Source organism: Urocitellus parryii, chromosome 9, assembly GCF_045843805.1.
Source record: "Urocitellus parryii isolate mUroPar1 chromosome 9, mUroPar1.hap1, whole genome shotgun sequence".
Classification (NCBI taxonomy): domain Eukaryota; kingdom Metazoa; phylum Chordata; class Mammalia; order Rodentia; family Sciuridae; genus Urocitellus; species Urocitellus parryii.
The window spans coordinates 129,383,022-129,408,361 of NC_135539.1; the positions used below are offsets into that span (position 1 = coordinate 129,383,022).

General features: G+C 37.8%; 1 protein-coding gene across 1 annotated transcript in view; it reads right to left on the minus strand.

Moving 5' to 3' along the window:
* Positions 1–214: 214 nt before the first annotated feature.
* Hmcn1 (hemicentin 1) overlaps positions 215–25,340 on the minus strand; it is a 392,095-nt gene continuing 366,969 nt past the window's right edge. Inside the window, exons 95-107 of the mRNA XM_026392850.2 lie at positions 25,139–25,276; positions 24,316–24,437; positions 23,728–23,965; positions 19,897–19,959; positions 18,388–18,507; positions 17,782–17,916; positions 15,535–15,648; positions 14,888–15,013; positions 13,067–13,195; positions 10,465–10,815; positions 6,668–6,787; positions 2,967–3,093; positions 215–1,302 (exon numbers count right to left, since the gene is read on the minus strand). Of these exons, the coding sequence (XP_026248635.2) occupies positions 936–1,302; positions 2,967–3,093; positions 6,668–6,787; positions 10,465–10,815; positions 13,067–13,195; positions 14,888–15,013; positions 15,535–15,648; positions 17,782–17,916; positions 18,388–18,507; positions 19,897–19,959; positions 23,728–23,965; positions 24,316–24,437; positions 25,139–25,276 (2,150 nt within the window). The 3' untranslated portion in view covers positions 215–935. The remainder of the gene's footprint in view (positions 1,303–2,966; positions 3,094–6,667; positions 6,788–10,464; positions 10,816–13,066; positions 13,196–14,887; positions 15,014–15,534; positions 15,649–17,781; positions 17,917–18,387; positions 18,508–19,896; positions 19,960–23,727; positions 23,966–24,315; positions 24,438–25,138; positions 25,277–25,340) is intronic.

The window sequence follows — 25,340 nt, forward strand, 5'->3', positions numbered from 1 at the left end:
TATTGTGACATTGTTTTTTATAAAATAATTTTATAAAAGAGCCCATCAAGATATTATATAGAAAATACATACTAAGGTAATATATATACACTTCATAAAAATAGAATACATCTTGGCAATTGCTTACAGAGTCTGGTACCACCATGTACAGTGTATTGACGTTTAACGTGTTAATTTGAACATAGAAGATTAAAAAAATAAACCTGTCTTATTGGCATTTTAAAAAATTGTTTTCCTTGACAGAAAAGTTAAAAAAAAATTGTAAAAGTTACGGTAGCTAACTGGATCAAAATGTTAGAGCAAAGATCCGTGGCATTGACAATCAGCTGGGGACAAAGTAAATTTTTCTATTACCATAAGTTGTTCAGATGATTTAACAAATCAATAAAAATGATATCTTTATTTTGGATGTTCTGTCAAGGTAAGCACCATTTGGAGTTAAACTCTCTGGTAGTGGTACTATATTTGCAAAATGTGGTATTCCCCTCTCCTGCCTTAAATGAAAATAGTTGTCCTTTTATAAAGTATCAGTACTTGAAAAAAAAATTTTCATTATTTCATAAGATTTTATCAAAACACAGAGCAACTAGTTTATTCTGAAAATAGTCAAATGCTCAAAAATTGACTTAACTTTGAATTGTTTTTGTTTCATTTTGTTTTATAAACATCACTGCTATGTCCTGTTAAATATTCAGAATCATCTTTGGGAAGTAACTGCTCCAGTGTAATAAATAAAGAAAATAATAAGGGACTCCTCTAGACCTTACTAAAATATATGACCAGGGTGGGAGCATCAAAATACCTCAGCAGTATCAAGGAAGGCACACGAAACAGGAGAGCACCATTTTCAAGTTGCCAAGTTTGCAACTGTTGAGGCGAAGTTGACTGTAAGGAATAAAATGTGGTTTAACTGTGAGGAGGTTCTGGAGAGCTGCTTAGTATGGATAGGCAGAGACGGCTATATAAACGATGAATGTGGTCTGATATTCAATGGTCCCATTGGCACTGTAGGATAAAGCCCGAACCCTCATGCGGTAGGTCTCTGGCTCTCGAAGTGGCCGGGTGGTATACACCACCCCCTTCAGGTTTTCATCCCTTAAGGCAAAGGGAGCTGTCTGTTCCTCATCCACCATGAGGAAAGTTGTCCTGGGATGCATCACTCCATCCTGCGTGTATGCAACCAGCCGGATTAAATCTTGATTGGCAGCTATTCCAAATGGGAGGGAGACAAGTTTATACTCCAAGGCATAGGGGCTCAAGGCACATTCCAAATCATTGGGTGGACAGTTCTTGAGGCAGAACCTAAGGACAACAAACATGGAATATACAAAGTTATCTGGTTTGGGGGTAAGAAAGAGCATGAGCCAGGTGACTATGACAACATTTAGGCATTAAATGCAGAAGCCAGTAACACTGCAAGAGCAGTGAGGCTCACCCCATGCTCTGTGTTACTAAGTCATGCCAGATGGATACTCGACTCTAGGCCATAATCTCTTAGCCATCTCTCTGCTCCATTAAAAGCAAGAAGCGTTGGAGCTCTTGAAGTAAGCACAAATACCGTGTGTTGCATAGGGCCGCTGCAATCTATGCCATCACTTTTGGCTGCCAAGGTTCCCCAGAACGGTCCCCAGCATAAAAACACCATGTAACCAACGTCTAGAACTCTCCCTCTGCAAAGAGCATCTGGTGGGGCTCGTTGGCGACTGAACCAAGGTCTCATGGATACTCTACTGCTGAGATCCCCAGCTCCAAGTGTACATTTCTTTGAAATGAAAAGTCAGTTTTGAAAACAAAAGCATCTGTACATATATTGGAAACAAATACTTCTTAAAAGGAGGAATACAAGCTATTGTTAAAATTATAACATCTCTCCTAACACTGTTTGAAAGCTGAAATACGATACACTGATATTTGGCTTATTTTTCTAAAAATCCTGGCCCCAGGGGAGAACTTCCTTTGTAATTATCTTTCATAGTATTTAAGATAATTAAATTAAAAACCATATTTTCTTTTTCCAGAGCCCACACTGACTGCTTTTTAAGTCATGATGACTTTCAAATTGTTGCCAGAAATCGAGAGGGGGAGGGGAAAAAAAGCAGAGGACCATTGAAGAAGATATGGATTCTTTAGTCATAGTATTTCTAGACATTTCATAAGTCCATAATTCTAATTTTCTCCTTTCCTATTCCCATAAGACCAATTACAAATAGGTTTCTTTCTTTCTTTTTTTTTTTTTTGATGGATTCTGAGCAAACCACACTTAACCACGGTCCAGTAACTTGGTAGGCATGACCAAGAGTCAAACCGAGCGTGAGCCCCAATGAGTATCTGGCTTTAAGAACCTCTTCTCCTTAGTAGGCACCATCCAGAATGAACATTATCACTGTTTTCAAGCATCCTGTTACCTTGGTACCTAGTCTGGGCATAACATTTCCAAAAGAGGAGGGAGAACATAGAAGAACAGTTTATTTAGAACCCAGCAAAGACTGTCTGAGACAGCAGGAAGTGTCAGCAAGACAACAAGCATGGGCAGACTACTGACTCACCCTCGCTCATCTCCATCCTCCCATTGCCCCTCGAGTCATCCTAACCACAGACAAGGTACTGCTTGGAGTGCTCTACATGCTGAGAGCACTTAGAACTGAGGCTTCTCAAATGGAAACTGGGACATTTCCAAGAAAGGCTGGCTCTATCACCCCTACGATGCTCTCTGCAGAGGTAGAGTGCTAGATGTTGGTTACACGGTGTTTTTGTGCTGGGGACAGTGTTCTGGGGAACCTTGGCAGCCAAAAGTGATGGCATAGGTTGTGGTGGCCGCTGAGCTCACTTCTTGCCCATTCATGTCACCCCACAACCCCCTTGAGTTGGTGGAAAGTCTGAGTTAACATGGGCACAGACAGGGTGCAGACTGGAGAGAGAGGAAGGATTTTTCAGAAGCTTGTCTGGGGTGAGAGGGCCAGACATACCCAGAAATAGGATGCCGCTGGTAGTTGGGTGGGCAGGGCGTGTCGATGCACTGGTAGCTTCCCCTCATGTTGAAGCACATGCGATTGGGCCCACACTGCACATTCTGTTCCAGACACTCATCCACATCTAGGCAGAGCAAAGGAAAACACAGCATCAGCAACTGGGGGTCAGAGGCGGCCCAATGAGCTGCCATTGTGGATATCTGCAATATGGTGGCCTAACTTCTCATGAATTCAGTGTCATAACCTAAGTTTCAACCATGAAATAGTAATCATGTTCCCTGGTGGAGATTTCTGAAAAACACTTCAAAAAATAAGAGCTATAAAAGGAGAAGGGGGCACAGTCAGGCCCTGGTACTGCTGCTTAAGTGGCAGTACCAGCTCCTGGTCTCCTATTAAGAGCTCTCTGGTGTCTTTTATATTTGGAAAATAGAGTACACTTGAGTTTTGTAAAGCAAATAATATTTTAAATGCACTACAAACAAGCTAAAACATCTGAAGCACACTTGTGGATGCTTTTGCAAAGTAAAGAACCTTTAAAATGTGAGGGAACTTTCTCATATGTTTTGTAAGCTCAAATTGTTAAGTGGGAAGTAGGATAGTAGAAATAAAAGAAGTCAAGTTGTAAATTCTGGGGAGACTGTACAGATCTTGAAGAAAGAGACACAAGAATAAAAGGTCCAGGATGAAATGAATGACCCCCAAGCTATTCCAATTTGACTGAAGGGAGCACAGTCCACCTGAGTCTATCCTCACCTGGTGGCAGAGGAGGCTCATCGTACTCTAACAGTAATATGGGGGAAATATGCAAACAAACCATCTTTGTTTTCTGCACAGGTGTTAAGGAGAACCAATTAAAACACTAGAACTAAGGACAATTAAAACAGAACTTACAGAAACAGATACCGATTGGCCAGCACCTATTTCATGATAGAAGTGCAGTCAGGACGCACCTCTTGGGAGAACTGATTCGGGTTTATTTCATTGTACTTTTTCCCTCCTGCACACAGGATATAGGTTTATTCAATCACTTAAGGAGGTGGAATGCTCCTTACAAGTGCCTACATACAGCTATCTGACTTTGACTTTGGACTTAGCCAGGCATGCTGGTGCACACCTGTAATCCCAGCAACCTGGGGAAGCTGAGGCAGGAGGATTGAAGGTTCTATGCCAGCTTCAGCTGGCTCAACTTAGTGAGACCCTGTCTCCAAATACAAAATGAAAAAGGCTGAGGAGGTGGCTCAGTAGTAAAGCACCCTGGGTTCAATCCCCAGTACCAAAAAAAGAAAAACTTCCCCTCAGTTTTTCTAATTAGCCTCATTTAGCCCCCAATCACTCTCCTCACTGTTCTTAAACAAAAACGAAACAAAACCAAAAAACACTAAAACAAGAAAGGAAGGAGGTACTGGATGACTAAGTAATGACTCCTGTTATTATATAATTATAATGCACCAATAAAACAGAAGAAAGTTAAAAAACAAATCATACTTTTAAGTGTAGTGATGTTTAGTTTTTATTAAATATTTAAAGAATATTATAGAAATTAAACTATGGGCTTATAATTATTATGGCTATCAGAAACAAATCCCAAAATGAGCTGAAAAATTTCACACTGATAGATTTGGAAGATATGAATGCATTTAACCAAGTGTTTCTGGATACTTTCAAAAAATAATTTGATGAAAATACTTAAAATGTCAGAACAGTATGAAGTAAATAACATTTTTGATAAATATTATGGATTAGTTTTTATAAAACAAGGACAGATGAGAACTCACTTCAAATGCAAGGCCAATATAATGTTTCTAAATTTTTAGAATTACATTAGTGGTGCATAAAATTAGCATAAGTGTCTTTTAGTTTCTCTTCACCACTTCTTAGGCAAATCATAATTGGTTAAGCTTTGTATTTTGCTTTCATTTTATAGTATGGTGATTTCCACTTTTGACAAGAATTAATTTCCCTTTTCTTGAGAGTTCTATCACTAGTATAAAAAGCTTTAAAAAAATCCTGTCTAAATTAAAAGCTAGCTTTTGTTCTTCCTAAATGCTTGATTTTCTAACTACCCCCCAATGTAATTCTTTAAAGGCTTCTTCAAAAGGTATTGTTGTTTTCTTTCATATTTTTTAAATCCACAAAAATATGTAACCCATTTAAATTGCAAACATTTCAACTGACACCTGTTTCTGATTTGTTCACGGTATTTTTCACTCCATAGAGCAAACAAAAGCTGAAAAACTCTTAAGTTAATGAGTGACAAGGGCAACTTAAAAAAAAAATGGCCAAATTTAGGAAAACTCTCTTGAATGTGTTATGATCGTACTCTTATCTAAGAAGTTTTGCAGTTGGTTTGGTTATTTCAAATATCCAACAGTATTTGCCCCATTTTTCCCAGCTGTCTGGTGCACATATAGGAAGTGTAGTGAATTTGTTTTAGGATCCTGAGGATCACATAATCACTCTGAGAATTAATACTATTTATCTGTACAATGGGTATAAATGATTGCCTTGATGTATCTATACTATTGACTCAAATGAAGTAACAGTTGCTCTGGAAAAACACCACCCTGCAATATCAATGTTATTCTAGTACTTCACATCTCAGTAAAATATTCTGTATGAGGTCGACTCTTAGTAATATTTAGTGACTGATGAGTGGGAGCAAAGGTTATCGTTGAATTCGGGTTCCCTGTCAATCCAACAATCTTAACTGGGGACTGTCAGAGTGTAAGAGGGTAGGCTGGGATGGGAGCTGCTCATGGTAACTAAGTGAAGCCATTTCTCACCCTGGTCATAGTTCCAGAAACATGGGTTCCATGAGCATTTCTAGAAACTTTTTTTTTGTTAATACCAAATAGTCCCAATTTGCTTGCTACTGATAAAGTACTCTTCTGAAGATTTTACCTGTTATTCTTCACAAAGGAATAGTTTGTACATGACAGAAATAAAATTCATATTAAGACCTACATAATATTCACTTTTGTTTACAAAATCCAGGAAGTTTCTTAGAGATTTTTAAGTCATTTAAGATCTGAAGCAAGATAACTCCTTTTTAATCAATTGTAATACAATATACACCAAAGTACAGTTCTTGAACATTTTTGTGTAAAAAGGGAATTGCAGAGATTGATTTTTTTTCTATTACCACTTTACTTTGTTCCCAACTCTGTTATAGAACCTGTAAGCTAGTACTTTGATTTGATTACTGTCTTAAATTACACTGTTAAGATCTTCAAGATCTATTCATTTAAATTTAAACCTTTTGCATTTGCAGTACCAGCACATAACTGTCCCACATCATTTGTACCTATCATTAAATGGGTTATTTAATCCATTGCTCACTGATTGCTCTAAAAATAAGTCTAATGAGCAAAAAAAAAAAGTCATGCCCTACAGTAAATATGAGGTACTCGTCTCATTTTCCCCTTCCATTGTAGCTAACTATGGAAAAAGGTTTTAAAAATATAAAATGTGAACTGGCTTCAGCATTCTTGCTCCTTCAAGTAAAACCATACCAAAAATAATTCACAACTATTTCCCTTAACTGCTTTCTTATTGCTTCTCCCACTTGCAGAAGCAGTGCTGAAACATAAGTCTGACGCACGGGCATGGGGAAGGAGAATTATTCACAATACTTCTCGCATTCTGCTATGCTGGTTTTATGTGAAGTTGCAGCAGTGAGCACCCCAGCATTTCCTTACCTTGGCATGTCTTTCCATTGAGCATGAGCTGGTAACCAGGTGGGCAGATACACTGATAGCTTCCAATGGTATTTTTACACACATGCTGGCAGGTGTCTCTGTTCTGACATTCATCAATATCTGTTCAGAAAGAAAGCAGAGTGCATAACAGGTCAAACGGAAGCACAAGCTGTGATAGCCCTTGATAAAAAAGTTGGTGGCATACAAGAGAAATTTCTTGGTGATTTTATACTTCTGTGTTTAAGAATGCTCAGAGCTGTTTTACATCAATATGCGTTATATAAAAACATGACATACAATATACACTGTATTTTAAAATATGAAAATCTCTATTTTGTTTACAAGCATATATAAGCTGAAGACCCAAACTGGTCAGTTTTTTATTGGTTAAATAAGTTAGACTGAAATGAGAGAGGTGACAGATTTATATATGCTCCTAAACCACTAAAGAACTAAACTCTTCACAGCATGGTAGAATTTACCTAAAAGATAATTTGTCTTGAGATTAAATGGAAAATGGAGTTACTAGGTTTTATTTTAATTTGTAGCTCTCTCTCTGTATGACCTCCAACTGACACCAATGCATAGTTTTCCCATGTACAGATATAATCAAATGGGAATGTTTTTACTTTTGTCAGCTATTCATCAAACTTTTCATAAAATTGTCAAGCACAGGTGGCAAGTAGGCATGTGTAGTCACTCTACCTTCAGGAGGCCATTTAACATCTCAAGATCTCAGCTGGATCCTTAGCCAAGACCATCTACCCTACCTCCAAATTTGCTACATGGTTCATATGAAGAAAAGCAACTCATAAGCACAATAGAAAGGAGAGTGAGAATAGATGATAATGCAAAAGTAATTGAGATTTGCTTTCAGTATAAGGGATGTCTAAGATTTCTTGTCCTGACTATATTTTGCTTTGACTATTATTTCAATTTTCTCATAGTCCTTGAATATGCACTAACCAGCAGAGGGCTGAGAAAATGTCATGAAATGGTAACAGGTGTGCTGTAGGGGAGAACTAAAGTCAAAGTGAAGAGTGGGAGATGATTCAGAGGAAAAGGATCTGTTTACCTTGCATATTTTACACATGCTGAAAACACAACCACAATTATTTAAATTCTGTAAATGATAAATATTCATCAAACATTTGTCAATGTTTTCACACCATTTTAGTTATCAAAGCATTCATTTCATAACTTGTGTGAGCTCTTATTACTTTTTCCGTTTAAAATTTGCTTTAACCTAAAATTGCAAGAAAAATTTAAAATGTTGAACTCCAAGTGATTGATATAAAAACTCTCAACACAGGAAGGTTTCCCAAGCATGATATCTGCACTTAAAAGGAAGAATAAACATTAGATTGCTTCTAAGCTTGGAATCGATTCCTTCCAAAGCTAAATTTCAGCCTAACTCTAACAAGATTCCATAGTGTTAATGTGAATCTTTGGTAACTTGTCTATCCCAGATGGTTAATTAAAGGCATTTGGTGTTTATTGTAAGTGGCTCTTGTTACACAATTACAGAGCTGTCTGAAAATTTCTTTATTAGGCCCAATGATATAAAATACTCGCCATATTTTAAGAAATTTTCCAAACTTGGTCATTGCCCCCAAATAAATTTAAATATCCAGCAATTTGACTAGTTGTGAAAGCTTACTAGATATTTTTTTTTGTACTGGGGATCAAACCCAGGGGCACTTACCACTGAGACACATCTCTAGCCCTTTTTAATATTGTATTTAGAAACAGTCTCACTAAGTTGCTTAGGGCCTTGCTAATTGCTGAGGCTGGCTTTGAACTTGTGATCCTCTTACTTCAGCCTCCCGAGCCACTGGATTATAGGAATGCACCACTATACCCAGTTTTACTTTAGATTCTTAAAGACTGATCCTCACTCTGAAACAGTAGCGGGCTGCCTAAGGGAGATAATTCTGATATGCCATCATACAGGTGGAAAACATAAGACTCAACAATGATGAAATTGCAGTTAGTTATGAAAGAAAGAACTCAGAGAAACTTTCTTAATGATGTGCACCTTCAGATATATTAGAAGAAATCAGCTAGATGGTGTAGGATGTGTGTGGTTTAGTTAATCTATCTTAGCATAAACAAAGACTCTTAGGAGAGTGTCTGTAGAACAGAAAACAAGAGTCTGTCTGAAGCTAAGGCTGAGATGGTAATATGCTATGAAAACCCTTCAGCGAGAATGACTACTAGTGTGAGTGTGGGGGTGGGTACTGGGGGTGAACTCAAGGACACTTGACCACTGAGCCATATCCCCAGCCCTACTTTTTGTATTTTATTTAGAGACAGGGTCTCACTGAGATGCTGTTTTTGATGAGGCTGGCTTTGAACTCAAGATCCTCCTGCCTCAGCCTCCCAAGCTGCTAGGATTACAGGCATGGGCCACCACACCAAGCCAGAACACAAAATGCCAGATGTTGATTCTGGCAGTAAAAGAAAAGTGAAGAAATTTAACTTATGAACAGTTGGGTTAAAACTGTAGTAAGAAAAATGGCCAATAATCAGAATGGTTTGGAGTCCACATACTTTGCATTTTGTCCAACCTGACCAAATACAAAATTGCTGAGTATTAATAAATACATTAATGTTTGAAGCATAAATGGTGCTGCCCTCAGCTCTGGGAACTTAATCACAAGTTAGAATTCCATTAGAATAAGTCTTAGAAACATCATGATATCTAGACAGAAAAGCTTTGGAAAAATGTGAACCTAAAGAACAAAAGATAAAGTTTGAGTATTCAGAGGGTCCAACTGAGTAGAGGTTATATGAGAAGCAGGTCAACCACCTAAGGTTGACCAGGGAAGCATGTCTGAAGAGATAATGATGCAAGAACAGGGATTAGAGAAGGGGAAAGAAAATAAGTAGAAAACAAACAAAAACCAAAATTTGAAATTAGGAGGAAGAGAAATCCTTAAATGTTAATATTCTGTTAAATATTTATTTTAGAGAAGAAAAGTGTAGAACACTTAAAAGAATTGTAAGAAAATGAGACTGGCATAATGAGTTTTGGATTTTAACAGAATTTTTTTCCTCCTTGCTTTCTTTTCCTATTTAACACATATTGGGGCTAATTTCCCTTTGGTGCTTATCCACATGTAAACTGTGGATACTCAAAGAAAATTAAGTTAAACGAATGACAGATGGTAATGTTTCCAACTTAACTGAAAGCAAAGCCTCAATTCTTAAGTTGGAAATAACACTTCATTTTTGCAAACAAATGAAGATTATAGACTTGTGAGTTTAAATAAAGCTATCGAATGTACATATTTTAGAGCACTGGGAACAACTTAATTTTTTCCTGGTTTACATTATCTTTTCAGTGACATACAAACATACAAAATAATCTACAGTCAATGGGATATTGGTTGCTATATAGAACAATTGACTGAGTAGCTAAAACTGTCACTTTTAACCCAGCCATAATCTCATTATGTGGCACTACGTATACCTTATTTTAAAAAAATCACGTTCTGAATACACTGACATTTATTTCCATATAGCATTAAATTTAGTAACACTTTCAGTGGTGATCAAAAAGAGAAACTACCACAATAAACTATTAGAATGTACACATGAAAATATATCATTTATTTGATGAAAGTTTGTAATAGTTTTAGGTTCCAGAGTAAATGTCTCAAATCTGAGTCATCCCAGAGTTGAGATTAGATGTAGTTCAACACCCCCAAATAGTGACAGGTGCTGTACACATTCTTAGACGTTGGTCAGGAAGTGAGCCCATGAAAAGGAAATGCAATATGGCTGACATTTACCTACACATGTGTCATGGCTTGCCTCAGAGCCTTCAGGGCAAGGTTTCCTAATAGTCCTTCTAGTCCTGGAGAGAGATGTCCTGCTGTTTCTATACTCTGAGTAGGAGCTGTAGAGATGGGAGTACTGTCTGTAATGCTGTTGAGGTTGATAGTTGTTTCTCATTGGGGAGAACCGTGCGAGGCTAGAGCTACTGTACTGACTGCCATAGTGTGGCAGCCTCTCCAATCCAGCGCAAGATTTCCCGTCCCCTAATAAATGTTGTCCTGGGGGACAGGAACACTTGAAGCTGCCGGGGGTGTTGGAGCACTGATGTGCACAAGGTTTAGGCACCTGCTCACATTCGTTAATGTCTGCTCATGTGCATGATACATAGAAAAGAGAAAAAAAATTACACAAGACACAGGAATAAAGAATGAGTCTGTGAAACAAACTGAAGACATTGTTACCCTCCAAAGCCAGGAATGCTGGCACATCTCATCTACTGTGGGCTTTTGAGAAGGCTGTAGTCACTCCTTATGAATGTAGAGAAAGACTGACTGTCCCTGAGCATTGCTTTAGTTGTACAAGTTTTATGTAAACACTCATGTTGGAGCAGATGGCTCAGAAAACCTGATGCTAGTTCTGTGAATCCATCCTCTTTCTACTTCCAGACCTATGGACTGTTTTCAGCCTTGTGTCCTGGGCTGAAAAGAACAACTCTGATGTGGCATCAGTTTGGGCCAATATGGTATACATATTTACATGCAATGGCAAGAATCACGTTGTCACTTTAAGTCTTAGAAACACTAGACTCAGCTTTCTGAGTTCAATGAGGTAGGCTCATGCTACGTTGTTGAAAATTTGTATAGCTTCCTCTGGGAACAAAGATGCAAAAGGGTGTGGAATCCCAAAATAATACAGTTTTCATGAAACAACAGTTACTAAAAGGACTCAGTAGCAAATCTTTTCATTAAAACCTTTGCCCTCTTCTGATTTGTTCTCCACAGAGCAGACAGATGATCTTTTCCAAATTTAAATTGCATCACATTACTCGCCTGCTCAAGACTGTTTCCCATTGTACCTTTGGAAGAAGTTTAAGCTCTGGATTAGGGCCTTTTTACCCTCTGCCTAACTAGTTCCAACAGCATCTGAGGGACATTGCCCTGCTGACCCCTCTGTCTGGAATAAGCATGCTCAGATAGACCTCTGTCTGCCCCTTCATTTCATTTGGTCTCTCTCACAGGCTGCTAGTATCCTGTTCACAACCTAACCCAAGTCACTCTTTCCCCGTTTTATTTATCCTTAGAGTGCTTATCACAATCTGAAGTTGCATTACATATTTACTTTGTGATTCTTCTTTCTCCCCATGGAAGGTAAACCTGGTTTACCCTGCTTAATGTTATCTCACAACCTAGAACGTCACCCAGCACGAATGAGGTGCTCAATAACGTTTTGTTGAAATAAAAAAGGAATGAGCTTGACACAATGTGTCAAATCAAAGCCACAAATGGTAGAAACAAAAAGTATCATATAAGAAAATGTGGTCTTGAATGCACAGAAATCTGAGTTTAAACGCTAATGTAGATCCTAATTCTTTTGATGAAGGGAAGAATGAAATTATTCCCCAGTTTACAGTCATAATATTGATCACTAGTACCCCCAATTTTCCATATAATTACAAGTTTCAGATTCAGGAATATTGGCACAACTATAGACATTTACACTTTCTATAATTTTTGACATTTTTTAAATTAATAATCAAGCCAAGCATACTTTATCCAAAAGATTAAAAGGAAGGAAATGAAGACAGAATAATTCTGACATAAACTGACCAAGTCCATAACTTTTTTTGGTACTAGGGATTGAACTCAGGGGCACTTAACCATTGAGCCACATCCCCAGCCCTTTTCAATTTTTATTTTGAAACAGGACCTAAGTTGCTTGAGGTTGGCCTTGAACTTGTGATTCTCCTTCCTCAGACTCCCAAGTCTCTGAAATTACAGGAGCTTGACACAGCAACCAATTTTAAAAGCATAGTACAAATGGGGAAGCTAGTGTTTAAAAGCCTACAAATATTTTTTATTGCACTTACATATCTTTGTGGAATACAATTTGATATGTTTGTAATCAAGAAATGATCTGTCTTTTAGAGTAGTGTATGGTTACCGTCTTAGAGATACTTTCTATTATCTCCTTACTTTATATTTGATAACTATAATGTGCAGTTGGGAGAATTGAACAAGATACTTTTAGCACAAGGAATGGCACCTAGTAAATACTACATGTTTGGTAGATAAAATAATAATTGCCAATTCATTTAAATTGTGCATTAAATTCAAAATTTTCCTTCATACTGCATGATGCTCAAAATGCATCCATTTATGTAATATGTATGGTGTTCAAAATTCACTTAGGGTGAATATATTATCACTGAAATGTCAACATAAATTGAACTCACTATGAAGTCTCTGAAGAAGTGTCCAAATTATCTCATGAACTACTTAGACCAACTTATATACCATCTAGGTATAACAAGAGGGGAACATGTGAGGACGGAATGATCCTAAGCAGTTGGTCACTGTATCAGTAGCTTTATTAATCAACGAGTTTCCATTAACTTACCCATACAAGGTCTTCCAACTCCTTGCAAGCGATAGCCTCTTGGACACACACATCGGTAGCTGCCTCTCGTATTCTCACATATTTGGTTATATCTGCATTGATGGGTCCCATCTTTACATTCATCAATGTCTACAAACATGGAGGCAATAAAAAGTAATAACATTTCCTCTCTCAAAATCCAGCATCATTAAATTTGTAGAACTGCTCGAAGTTGCATCTTACCATAAGGTTAAGACCATATCAACCTTTGACTCAGAAAACCTGGGTTTAAGTCCCGGCTCTGCCTGTTATTACCTGGCCCTGATCTCTGGTAGGGAAGGAGTTTTATTCTCACCTTTGTTTTTTCTTTTGCTCCTTTTCTATACTTCCTCCTTCTGACCATTTTATTTATACTAGCGATTAGCATTTGTGCAGATTTCTGGCAACAGTACTACATCACTTCTATGGTACCACACCTCCAGATGCTAGCTGGACATCTTCATTTCCATGTCTTATCAGTAAATACAGCATGCCCCCTGTGTCTTAACCTTACTTCCTTATTTATGATAGCAACACTCCTGTGTTCCTAGTCATCGGGGCTCTAGTATCAGACTGTTTTAATTATTCTTTCAGTTGCCAAGGTTGGGTAATTCCATTTCTTTCAATCAAAACCATAAATATCCAGACTTCCATTCTCCCTGAGCTAGATTTTTGCTGTAGCTTCTTAAATAGATTTAAGACTTTTCAGCTCGTCTCATTCCTCATTATCTTAGACACACTTAAAGGGTCATTATTTCTAAAAATAATCACAGCGGCATGTCACTATACATGATACTGAGTTCTCTGCTACTATCATTGTTCTGAATCAAAACTAAGACATGTTGTAACTTTACTAAAGAATATTTCAGAATGGATTCTTTCTTAGAAAAACTACCATTTTTACAATGAGAAACTTGAAATTTCTCTGATTGTAAGACTTGTGCAAGGACAGATAGCTGTCTTGAACATTTTAACATGTCTAGCATTTTAATGGTCTACCCTTATGCCCAGATATTTCCCCTTGTACAGATTTTCTTGCTTTCTTTTCCCTGTCAACTTTATCAATTATTATGTCATTGAAGTCTACATTGAAATGTATCACTTCCATGACACCTTTGATGGTTATTCCTATTAGATATTGTCACTCTTCTGGGCATTTGTATGCCCTTTATTTTTATCTTTTATGTTGTCTTAAATTGTGTATCTTTTCCCCTTTTTTGGTGGAGGGAGTAGGTCAATTTAACCCCATAGACAGTTTATTTTTATAAATCCTGTAGTTTCTACCTCTGCTAACTTGGGTAGGCTGGTATAGAATAGGAATACAAAGAGCAAACTTAGGGAAAATATAATTTTGTTGTAAATACTGAGTTACCAGATGTCAAATCAATGACAACTAAATATTCTTAAATGTCAAATCAATGACCAGACAATAAATTATATTTTGAAGTTTTAATAAATCTCTATAAATGTAATTTTTTCTTAACCTTACTAAGAAGTTCTAAATATGTCTGCTAAATTTCATATTAGAAATATGAGATAATATAAATTCATGGAGACATCAAAAAATTTGTATTAACCAAATGTGTAATTGGAGGAGCACAAAATGGTCATTAGTCTGCATTTCCTGGCGTAGCCATGACATTGGGACCTCAGAGCTCAATCAATCTAGAAGTGAGAAGTTACTGAAAAAAGACTTCTTTGTTAGCTTGAATTGACTTTCCTCATTAGTCTTTAAAAGGGATCTCTTATTTGAACTATTGTTGTTTTTACAGATTTTGGTCACCAAAATATCCAGATACTCACCAATGCAGGTTCCATTTTCTGCCTTGGTCATTCCATTTGGACAAAGGTCAATGCATTTGTAGCTCCCTCGAGTGTTCTTACAATGCTGATCTGGTCTGCATACATTCTGTCTGCACTCGTTCACATCTTGATACAAGAACAAAGGCAACACAGATTGAGAAAATTATTTCTGCCATGTTTCCAGAGAAACCATTTCTTTGGGTTCTAAGGATATTATGAACACACACAATTGTCCTTTGCATTGTGTAAGCTTAAACTGCTTAAAATCCAACAAAGTATGTAACACATTGTAAAACAGAATGACAATAATAGACAACGTATTGCTTCACAGAGCTGGTAGCCATACCAACTGCTTTCTCTTCCTCGAAAAATAAAATTTTTATATATATAATATTCACTGAAAAATGTTTATGTATGTACATGTTATACTTTTACAAAAAAACTCAGTAGGGGAAATGTTAAAAAATGGTTATGTAATTAGGAAATTAAACATGTAAAAGGGCATTTGACTTCACTTTTTTTTTTGCATGGATTGCATGCTTGGTATCTTACATGTGAATCAGTGCCTAGATATAACATATGCATTTAGATCAGAATTAAGACGTTACAGAGCTATCATTGCTTTGAATTCAAAGCCCTTTTCTTACCCAAGCATTTTCTGCCTTTGAGCTGATACCCAGAGTCACATCCACAGTGGAAACTTCCTATGACATTGTAACAGCGCTGGTGACAGGGACTGGATTCTTGACATTCATTAATATCTATTAAACAAAACAAAATCTTCATGCTGTTAGGAAACCTGAGTTAATTATCCCAAGTGTTTAACATTTTAAAGTCTTCTCTAAAATGAATCTAATACATATGCTGTGGAATGCTCTGCTAAATAACTGCTACGATTAACTGCTGGAGAGGGGATCTCTCATTGACACTCCTTAAAGGTGGATACAGAACAATGTTGATGACACAATTCTCCACTTTACGTGTTTTGCCATATGGCTTCCATTCCTGTTTCTTGGAAGCTTTAGCCTGCAATGCTGCTGACAGACTGGGGAGAAGCCAGGGAAAAACAAGCAATGAGGTCTCTTGCAGTTGACTTTGTTCCCCATTCTTGATGCTCATAGTCTAACATAGATCTTTATCACCTGTGTTGGACTGATCACAGCAACATCTTTCCTTCTCTGCCATCATTGCCAAATTCTTCCCCAAACCACCTGGCTCCTAATGAAACATGGAGTGCAGGTGTGAAATCTCCAGACTCTTGAGCATTGGCCTGTACTTTGTACGGTCTCTCCTCCCCTCAAGCCCCAAAGGAAGGGAGACTATGCCCATTCAAGAAGTGTTCATGCATATAGACCAACAATCATTCCTTTTTCATCATTCTCACAAACCCATAGACGCAATCAAATCTCTTCCATCTCTGGGATCATGTGATCTCAAACACCTGTACCTTCTCTATTGTTTGATTTGAAACCTTTCCAAAGAATAATCATTATTTAGGCTCTTCCTGTCCACGTTTCACATTCCAAAACTCGAGATTACTGAGTGGCTCTTATTTTGTATGTTTGCTAATTGGGACCCGTTAATTTAACCTCTTAAAAGGCACAGAGTTAACTTGCGTAAGTGTGGCAACATGATCAGATACTTTTAAAACATTTCTCAGTTTAGTTTTTTTTCCTTTTTTCCCCTCTTGATTGGCCTCCTTGCCTGCCAAAGGCAAGCAACATTAACAATTTATTATGAATAACACCACCTCTCTTCCACGAGCATATATCTCTACCTAAATATATAAACCCATTCCCCTTTTCTTCAGTTGCCTGTTTCCAGTTACATGATCTTTTCTAAAAAAGTTATACCCTCTTTTCTACACCTGGGGTTTCTCATGCCTATACAATGATTCATGGTGCAGATGGATCACACTTTATTCTTTCTACTATTGATAGACTTTCAGTTTGGGATTTTTTTTTTTTTTTGGCCTCTGAAAAATCCTGGTAACAGCTTTATTCATAAAGTGCCCCAAACTATGATGCAATCAAGATGTCCTTCAGGAGGTGAATGCATAAATAAACCATGGTCCATTCATAAAATGGTACATTAATCAGTGCTGAAAGAAATGTGCTTTCAAGACAAGAAAAGATGTTACTTAGTGACAGAAGCCTTTGTGAAAAGGCTACATTCTGTATACATTTGAGTAACATTCTGGAGAAAGTAAAACTATGGAGACAATAAAAATATCAGTAATTGCCAGGGGTTGGAGGGAGGCTGGGAATGGATTTTTAGGGCAGTAAAACTACTCTGTATGACACTATAATGGTAGATATGTCATTACAAATTTGTACAACACCAGGTGTGAACTCTAAACTGCAGGCTCTAGATGATATGTTCGTGTATGTTCAATTACAAGAAACGTACCATTGTTGGTGGGATGCTTATAGTGGGAGAGAGGCCAGCAGGCATATGCAAACCCTGTACTTTCTGCTTAAATTTGCTTTGAAATTAAAACTTCTATGAAAAAATAAAGTCTATATAAAACTATACTTCCATAAATATTCTGGTCTGCATTTAGTCTTACACAATGGAGTTTTGCAAACCAAGATTCTATTAGAGTGTGTTGTACATGGTAACAAGCAGATGTTATTTCAAAACCACTGAGCTACAAACATGTAAAATAGCCGTGGAACACTGCATCTAAATAAGAGCTTTTCAAGAAGCTCAACTTACAAAACATGTATAGTGTGGTGCTGGTTTAAGTTCTCCAGAGGGACTAGAGTCTCCCCTGCTTGATGACTGACTCTTCATCATCTTCCCTGGAGTTTCCTAACAGAGTTTGAAGGATGCAAACAGGGGTCTAATTCTTACTAGCACGAAGATTTAAAAAAAAGCAGCCATTTTTATACCTTGACAACTCAGCCCATCTGTGGTTCTTCGAAAGCCAGTTCCACAGTGTACCACACAGCGATAGGATCCAATGGTGTTGTCGCAGTCCTGACCAGCTTGGCAGGCGTGTCCACCCAGGGCGCACTCATCGATATCTACAATGGAGGGATTCATTCATCGGAGGTGAGTTAAAGAAAACTTGACCCAAGAACCAGCTGTGAAATGGGGATAAAGTAAGCAATGAACGCAAAGAGCACTTGAGAAACAGAAAAGGGTAAGAAGACAACATCTTTTGGCTGAGTCATTTTAGGAGGTTAAATAGCTGTCAGGCCCAAAGCACGGCTGGTGTGAAATCTAATTGATACCAGTAAGGTCACTTATAAATCAGGTGGCTTTAAAAATATTCCTTTGCCTTTCTGAGGTCCCGAGTGAGTCACTCGGGCACTCCTGCTTTTGCATGCCCTCAGGAAGGTGCCTCAGCAGAAACCCTCTTTCTCAACCCAATGAAGACCTTTCTGTTTATCCCCAAGCTATAGGCAGCGGTAGTAGGAGAGAAGAGGACTGGTCCACATGCTCTTCCTATGCCAAAGATTCCTTGCCCGCGGCTTCAGTGTGTGTCTGAATACCTTGACACGTTCTTCCATCCGCCGCGATGGTGAGGCCTTTGGGGCAAGAGCAGTAGTAGGTTCCCATGGCATTGTGGCAGGTATGGGAGCAGGGGTTCCCTGCTGTACACTCATCTTCGTCTGAAAGAAGAAGAAATACAACCCAATCGGCATGCAGACCTGATTTTTTTAGGAGCGACAGCAGTCAGTGAAAACAGCTGCTTGCAGAAGTCAATGCACTGACCTGAATTTCATAAGAGAATGCTCGGAGTGCCACAAAATGGAATTATGGAACAAAAATGAATTTGAGGTCTACAAATTGTCTCCGGTAGTGAATATTTTACTTTCAAACAACAGTGATGTTACCTAAAATGTATTTACCATTTACTACCATCTAATTTTTTTTAAACCAGTTTTCACTTAATCTTCAGAGCATTTCTAGGAGAATGCTATTCTCATTTTGCATGACAAAACTGAAGGACAAACAGGTGATAGTGTGATATTGTGGAACTGGAATGTCCCCCAAAGGCTCCTGTGTTAAAAGGCTTCATCCTCAATGCAGCAAAGTTCACAGATGGTGTTTGGGGAAGTGATTGGATCATGAGAACTCTACGCTCATCGGTGGGTTAATCCATTGATGGGGGATTCACAATTTGGTGGCATTATTGGAAGATGGTGGAAACGTCAGGAGGGGGGCCTAACCTGTCCTTGAAGGGAATATCCTGTTCCTGGTTCATCTCTGTCTCTTCCCCTCCCTTCTCTCTCTCTGCTTCCCAGTCACCAGAACTGCTATGCTCCTCCATGCCCTCCCAGCCATGATATTTTGTCCAGAAACAATAGCTGGGAACTTCTGAAATTGTGAAGAAAAATAAATCTCTACTCATTTAAATTGATTTTCTTAGGCAACTTGCCTGAGGTCATGATTGGCAGAGCTGAAATTTGGGCAGTCTGAAGACCACCCTTTCACTGTTAGACTGGATTACATTGCCCATAAGTGGAAGAAAATAACTGAGTATACAAATTTGAGCTCCTTAAGTCATTTACAGAACTATTCATTTTTCTGAGACTCTCTTGTACTGGACTTGGTAGGATGAAGTTAGTGGCTATTCAAAGGTCCACAATCCTCCTGTATAGCACCACCTAGCAGTTCTAGGGTTTGGTGATGTCGTGTTGGATCATTCCATCGTGCACCCATGGCAACCAAGCCGCTAGGCGAAGTTTAGTGCTCTTTGCTCTCTCCACTTCTGTACTTGGTCACTTACTAGCCCTGACACAGTTGATTGTCGCCAACCTGCCAAAGCGTGGGATTTATAAAAAAAAAAAAAAATTTAAATTCAGATCTAGTCTGCCACCTGATGCTAAGTGATTCTAATTCTCTACATCTCAACTTCTTCACCTGTCAAATGGGACATTTATAGAACTGTTGTGATGATCAAAAACCTAGAAAAATGGTAGATGATGTCCACTAAATGATACGTATTAGTGACAATTTTATAAAATTAAAAATGCTTTATTTATTCCTACACTTACCAGCACAAAAAGGTCCAACTGAGTCTAAGGCGAATCCAGACGGGCACTGGTTACTGCGATCTCCTATGAAAGAGGAGAGCAAAGTTAACCAGTTTATTAGAATAGTAGCATCCATTTCCTTTACAGTCTCCCCTGGGAGATATGGCACCACTCCATCACATGACACAAATGCAACAGGTGGAAACAAGCAAGAAAGGAAAACTCGCCTTGTTTCCCAACCAAGAACTAAATGAATCACTGTGCAGAGACTGGCGCGTGGCTGCCGGAAACAGATTTTCTGTTTAGGTTGTTCATATCAGTCAAAAGAAAATGAAATGAAATCACTTTATCTCAAATTCTTTTTATTTATCATAACTGTGTACGCTATGCACAGCCCAGGCAAAGTGCTGTCTTCTAGTCATCACTACTCTGCTGTGTTTAGGAAGGAGGAAAGCTTGCAGTTTTCAAGCAACTTAAAGTAATCTGCACCAAGCCGGGCGTGGTGGCACACACCTATAATCGCAGAGGCAGAAGGTTTGCAAGTTGAAAGCAAGCCTCAACAATTTAGGGAGGCTCTAAGCAACTCAGTGAGACCCTGTCTCTAATAAAATACAAAAATAGGGCTAGAGATGTGGCTCAGTGGTCGAGAGTCGAGTGCCCTTAAGTTCAATCCCTGGTAACCCCCGCCCAAAGAAAAATCTGTGTCAGTGGAAAGAAGAACCTCATGAAGCAGCCCTCTCCTTTTGTGGATCTTTCGGGTGAAAACACTCAGTATGTGATGTTGTCCTTTCCTGTGGAGTTGAAGCAAGGGGAAACGAGGATACTGTTCTAGAACAGATTTAAGTTAGACATCAAGAGGAACAAGTAATAAGGAATCTCTTTCCTAAGAGGATGCAACTCCTCCTGAGTGTTCCCAGGGAGTGGGAATAGGATGGATGGAAAAGAAATGTCTAGAGCATGTGCTAAGTGACCATTGCGTGATTCACTGCTTTCTTTTAAACCTCACAATTCCCCTAGGGCCACGGTGCCCAATTTTCAGATGAAGAATTTGAGACTGAGGTCACATAAATTGCCTAAGATCAAAGAGCTAATAATGTACTGGAGCTAGACTTAGATGAATGTGCGACTTTCCACCACTGAATCAGGTGGTGATTATAATTTATGTTCCACTCATTTGTTTATTCACACATTCTTTAATCCAACTAGTATGCTATGTAGGGGATATAATTATAGAAAATAACATATCGTATAAACCTAGTAAGTTATTACCAGATAGTAACTTTAGATTTTTGGTCTCAATTGGGACAGACAATCTTTCATTTGGGAAGTTATGAGATACTTTGGTTGTCATGACAATAAAAGGATATTAAAATTCTGTGACTAGGAAGACCCTCGGCTGGTTTTACAATACTGAAATGTGTGGGATAGTATGGCAAGATTGTTAGGAAATGAGAAGGCTGTAATTGTCTAAGCTTTGAACATGTGTACCAAACATTTTTTCATGTGATTTGAATCTTTAATGTATTTTCCAGGAATGCAATTGTCACAGAAATTGATGTCTGATTATATTTTGTTTCATTAAAAATGTTACTGAGTGGCTTAAGGCCACCTCTATAATCCCCTGAAAAAAACTCTCAATCACAGTAGGATTGTACATATATAGGCTCAGGCATATGACTACCTCTTTGTCCAAAGATTTTCATATTAAAATATATACTAACTATGGATTATTTTCCTCTTGTTTCTTTTTATATTATAAAAATGTATAATAGTAAAAACTTCAAAAGGTATAGAATAAAATTCTCTAATCTGGTTACTTTGAAACAAACTACATTTGTAGGCATTCTGTGGTTTTTCTTTTCAGTCATTTTAATAAATACATATTTAAATTACATTAGGAGCTTGGAGTGTGGCTTAGTAGCAAATCTCTTGCATGGGTCCCTGGGTTCAATCCCCAATACAACAAAATATTTTAAAAAATAGATTTATAATTGCTTAGCTTTACTAATAAAAAATAGTTCCCTTAGTTCCACTCCTTATAAAAATTGGTAAGAAAGAGATATGATAACCTGTTTTTCAGCCAGTATAAAGGTTTTCTTATAATCACTCACCTGTAGGCAGTCTAGGTCTGGATCATACTATTCCCTGATTTTCAACTAAGTCACAAATATTCTCCTTTTCACTTGTTTACTCCATGTTGCCCTCAACAAAAAGTTGCTAAACAAGTGAATTAATGTTTCTTAAAAATTTCAAATGATTATTAAGGAAGTTATCCTACATCTATGCCATAACTTGCATATTTATAGTCTACTTCCAGGATGTTTATTGATTATTTTTCTATTACAAATAATAACAGATGGAACTTCCTAAGCATTCACCTTTGACAATTTTTGTATTTTTTTCTTAGCACAGAATCCTAGAATGAGTTTTCTGATTAAGTCACCAAGAATGCAAGCTCGCCCCCTGGTGGTCACTCAAAAACAAATTGCAGGTGCACAATTCTTGAAATTCAAAGGAACATTGTCAGCAAGGAATGGCTTGCATATGGGGGTAATTCAGAGACTTATTATCCAAGCATGTAAGAGGCCTTAAAATGCCCAGACCACCCAATGAGACCCTTAAAGATGCACAAAGGCCTCCATTCAGTCACAGCTTAGATAATGCAAGATAGCATACATGACTTTCTAAAAATCATTTTAATTCCTCTGGTCCCAGCTGGCATAAATTCTTTTATAACCAACATCTTTGCCAAGTTATATTTATATGGTATACTGAAAATAGTAGAAAAAGCAGTTAAATTAGAAACTCTGGCATAATTGAAAAAATATAGCCCTCAATTTCAGTGGCTCTTCTCTTGTCCAAATGGCCTACACATGTACCCAAGAGTAAAATGAGAGATCAGCGCTGCTGTGGGGCCATAGGTGTTAGTGGCCATGCTACTCACAAATCTGATTATCTGAAAAAAAAATGTGAACTCATATTTTCCAATGATTATGATCTCAAAACTTGACGAAGCAGTTCTGATAGATGGTGAAGAAGAAAATGGTTATGGGGACAGCTGATAAAAGCAAGAGTAACTTGTAAAGATGAATTTTGCTTTTTCTGTTATTTGGTTTTTTTTTCTTGCACTGTTATTTAAAATCTACTTGGCTGTGTTTTAGGAAAGTCAGCCCAAAGCAAAGCACACACAAGGTCAATATGAATGCTTTTAAGTGTACTCACGAAGCCTTGGTGCAAAGCTAAAGTTACGCAAACATTTTGTGTCTATAACTTAACCGCACACAAGCATCTCCCGGCCTCAAGACCCTACAGGATATGGAACACTAATTGCTGTTGGGGCTTTTATGACTGAAAAGGAAATCTTGGGGAATAAATGCATCAAAAAACCACCTATCAGAGAGTATTGCTTGGAAAATGGAAAGCAGTTCAAAAATTGTCAGCTCCAGGAACAAGAAGTGACAGTTGAAATTCTGATTATTGCTATAGAGTTTCTAAAACCTGCTTTTAATATATGGAAACTTTTTTGAATGGTGTTTTGAAGAAATAAGTTTAGATGTTTTAGGAATTTTAGAAGTTCCTAGACTAATAAAAGGTTGAGAACAATAACCAATGGACTTTATTCCTACATCTTCACCATGCAGTATGAAGGAGCACATTAGTAAACTGCATGCACTAGAACTTCAGTGGATTGGCTATACCACAGGTTTTACCTCCAACAAAACACAGATAACACACATGAAAAGCCTGATATCACCATGTAAGGTCAAAGCCTTCACATCTTCATTTTTAATGGCATTGATATAATTAGAACTAGGTGACATGGAGATATGGACTTTCCTTTAATCAAATTACCTTTGGAAATTGAAGCCTGAATCTTGAAACCCAATGTCTCTTCTAAGTGATTATAGTCAGATTCCACAGAGGATGCATGAAGGGTTTCTACCAAGAAAGGCATTCTTCCCTGTGCTTGATCGTAGAAAACGGTGTGGTTCCACATATAGGGGACACTGATGCCATCGAGGGTGAAGAGCCGTGTTGAGTAGGCATAGAGCTGTCCAGGGCCTGTCTGAATGTAATCCTCTGTGTAATCCTAAGTAGAATAATTTGAAGATCAATATGGCTCACAACATATTTTTTTCTTTAATGGATGCTACACACTAATTTTTATGCAACAATTAACTATTATCTTTGCCTGAAGAAAATTAAACAAATGGCTTAAACCAACATAGGAGTGATCTTGATCCTGATAAGCAGGGTCATAAAAACTGAATTTCTAAGGCTTGTCCACGATTTTAAACAGAGACCAGATAATCATTTATAACCTCGGTGGTTTACACGTTTACTCTCCAAAGTGAATAAGAAAAAGGACACAAGTTCTCTGCTCTCCCTATAGGTATCGACCCAGACTCTAATAAACAGTGGAGAAAATTTGTCATTTACCTTCACGTTGACTTCTGCAGGTGACTGAAGTTGCAGGACATAGCCACTCACCACGATGTCCAGAAGCAAAGCACCATCGGAATCCAAGCCCCGGGCAATATGAGTCATCCGCAAGATTTCTCCTGGGAATTACAATGCATCCATTCTTACAGCACAATACATATGGCTTGTGTAAGCACAGAGCAGATTTACCTAACAGAACAGTTCAGCTGTGTTGCTGGGGTTCAAACTTGAATCAACCAATAGAATAAACCTGGCACTTGGCTTCCCAATTGAAAAGTCAGATTTCCTGAATGGAGTTTCTCCTAAAAATTTCTATGTAGCAAAAATAAAGCGTAATGATAATGGGCAATAGCAAAGCACTTGTATGAAATGGACCGCCTGTGAGATGGGCTGGCAGCTTCACCAGGCTGAAAGGCAAAGACCACAAGTCTGGTGTAGGGCTTCTTTCCAGTACTTCAGAGAGTAGGAAGATGGTATCTTAAGCAGATGGCCACGGAAAGACCCACTTGTCTTTTGGGATGATTAAATGCTTATTAAAGAGACCATCCTCCCCCCTTTCCTCTTAAAGGTCGTTGTTACTGAGGCTGACCAACCTTGGAGAGGCTATATAAAAATTATAATACTGTTTGAGAACCCCTCGCCTCTTATAGATCTCATGCTAATATTTATTCACACAAAAATACAAAATTGCATTTATATTATTTATGATGAGATTGCATCAAAAACTTAATGACTGTGGAAACATGCATTTTTCTTAACCACCATCTTTATGGCCATCATTTTTTATAGTAATGGATTACTGAGTTCAGTTGACACTAACCAGTTGCAAATTCCACTTGGGTTTCTCTTTTGAAGACTGCGTTGGTGAGGGTAAAGCCATTGACTGCTTCTCCTATTTCCTTTGCTGTTGTCCAATAAATGGGATTTAGAATAGAAACTATCTTTCTCATTGCTGGACCTAAAGAAAAAAGATAAAGCAAAATATTTACTGTTAATTATTATTATTTTCATAGTAGGTTATT